Source organism: Geospiza fortis, unplaced genomic scaffold (genome assembly GCF_000277835.1).
Source record: "Geospiza fortis unplaced genomic scaffold, GeoFor_1.0 scaffold392, whole genome shotgun sequence".
Classification (NCBI taxonomy): Eukaryota; Metazoa; Chordata; class Aves; order Passeriformes; family Thraupidae; genus Geospiza; species Geospiza fortis.
In genome coordinates this window covers 427,005-428,726 of record NW_005054541.1, presented here as the reverse complement: position 1 = coordinate 428,726, position 1,722 = coordinate 427,005, and the positions used below count along the sequence as shown (strand labels likewise).

General features: G+C 59.5%; 1 protein-coding gene across 3 annotated transcripts; it reads left to right on the top strand.

The window, feature by feature from the left end:
• The first annotated feature begins 59 nt into the window (after positions 1-59).
• On the top strand, positions 60-1,418 carry SPA17 (sperm autoantigenic protein 17). Of its 3 annotated transcripts, none has more exons than XM_031063900.1 (3): positions 60-253; positions 695-765; positions 872-1,204. In XM_031063900.1, exons 1-3 carry the CDS (start codon positions 100-102, stop codon positions 902-904), a joined length of 258 nt encoding a protein of 85 aa, XP_030919760.1. In that variant the 5' UTR covers positions 60-99; the 3' UTR covers positions 905-1,204. The 3 variants fall into 3 exon arrangements, with proteins under 3 accessions (XP_030919760.1, XP_030919761.1, XP_030919759.1); XM_031063901.1 differs by having other exon boundaries at positions 699-765; positions 872-992; XM_031063899.1 differs by lacking the exon at positions 695-765 and having other exon boundaries at positions 872-1,418.
• The last annotated feature ends 304 nt before the right edge of the window (positions 1,419-1,722 follow it).

The window sequence follows — 1,722 nt, the reverse complement described above, 5'->3', positions numbered from 1 at the left end:
CCGAGGGTTCGAGTCCCGGCGTTGCCCGGTGGCACCGGGCGCTGTGGGCTGTGGTGAATCCCGGGCTGTGCCGCTGCAGAGGGTCCAGGAGAAGCGACCATGTCCATTGCTGCCTCCAATACCAGCATGAGGGTGCCCGCCGGCTTCCGGAACCTGCTGGAGGGGCTGGCGCGGGAAGTGCTGCGGGAGCAGCCCACCGACGTGGTGGCCTTTGCAGCGCAGTACTTCCAAAAGCTGCTGGAGAGCAGAGAGGGTGAGTGGCCTTGCCCAGCAGCCACCCCCGCACTGCCATCCCCTGCCCCACACTGCATTGCCTGCCCAGCCTGCCCCATCTGCCCATCCCCAGGGCGTCAGGCCTGCCCCACATGTCCCTTGCCCAGGGTGTCAGTCCTGCCCCCGTGCCCACAGCATCAGGGCTCTCCTGTGTGCCCATCACCAGGGCATCAAACCTGCCCTTGTGCCCCTTGCCCATGGCCTTGTGCCTGTCCCAAATGCCCACCACTGATGGCCATCAGGCCTCTCCTGTGTGCCCAAACCTGCCCATGGCCTTGTGCCTGTCCCAAGTGTCCACCACCAATGGCTATCAGGCCTTCCATTTGTGCCGTCACCCAGGATGTTGTGCCTGTCCCATGTGCCCATCACCCGTGGTACCAGGTGCCCACTGCATGTGGCATCAAGCCTCCTCCTTCCCCAGCTAGTGGCATTGACCCGGTGGCGTGGGGAGCCATGCTGGAGGACGACCGTCTCACCTGGCCTCCTTCCGAGGTAGGCTGCCCTCCATCCAGGTGCCAAGAGCCACACTTGCTCCCTGGTCCCACCCTGTCCCTGCCCCCCTTGTGCCACATCATCTAAATTTTCTTCTTTCCTCCAGGACCTGAAAGAGGCCAAGGACACGGAGGGGTAGCAGGCAGCACCAGCAGGGGCAGGCAGCACGCACAGCTCTGGATCACTGTGATTCCGCCCCAAAATGAGTGGAGAGGAGCCAAAGGGGAGCATGTCCCCATAACCCTCATGAACTGGGACACCTCTCCGGAGATGCAACCGCAGCACTTGCCCCAAATCCCCCATTTGCCACTGTCCAACCCCAAAACTAAAAAAAAACCACTTGGTGCTCCCCTGGCTCCTGCCCTTTTCCCGTGGGTGGGTGCTCCACTCCCATCCTGCCCCTGCAGTGCTGTTTTAATGAGGAATTTTATTAACGAGGTCCCCGCTGTTATTAATGTCGATCACCTGAGATTTCTCCCCGAAAAATCCTGGGTTTGGGGCTGAGCTGAGTACGGGATGATATTTTTAGCCTCTATATTTAGGCCCCTGCATCCCTGGGGGATGGAAGAAACTTCATAACATCCCAGCGTGAAGGAATGATGTGACATTGCTCCTCTCCTACCCCCCTCCATAAGCTGAGATACCTCCATGGAATTCTGGGGGGCATGCAAGAGCCCCCCAGTCCTATTTCTGCTCGTGAAAATCATATTTTCCAATACAATGTGGTTTCAAAATCCCCCCCAAAAAGTGGGGTTTGCGCCGAAGCCGGCTGCTCTATTTTTGGAGAGGACTGAACCCCCCCATCCATGCTCACCCCGTTTTTACCCCCTCTTTCCTGTTTTCCATCGCCATATGTGGTGCTCGCCCACGGCACGGGGCATGACAGCGGCTCCCCCGGGAAAAACAGGAAGGAGGGATGGGGAAAAAAAGCTGGCGGGGACCCCGTGCCGGGGCTGA

Excerpts from the sequence above, each read along its gene's own strand:
- SPA17 (XM_031063899.1), top strand. The coding sequence starts at position 100 with ATGTCCATTGCTGCCTCCAATACCAGCATGAGGGTGCCCGCCGGCTTC. Across the intron at positions 254-871 it reads GCTGCTGGAGAGCAGAGAGG|GACCTGAAAGAGGCCAAGGA; the intron begins GTGAGTGGCCTT and ends TCTTTCCTCCAG.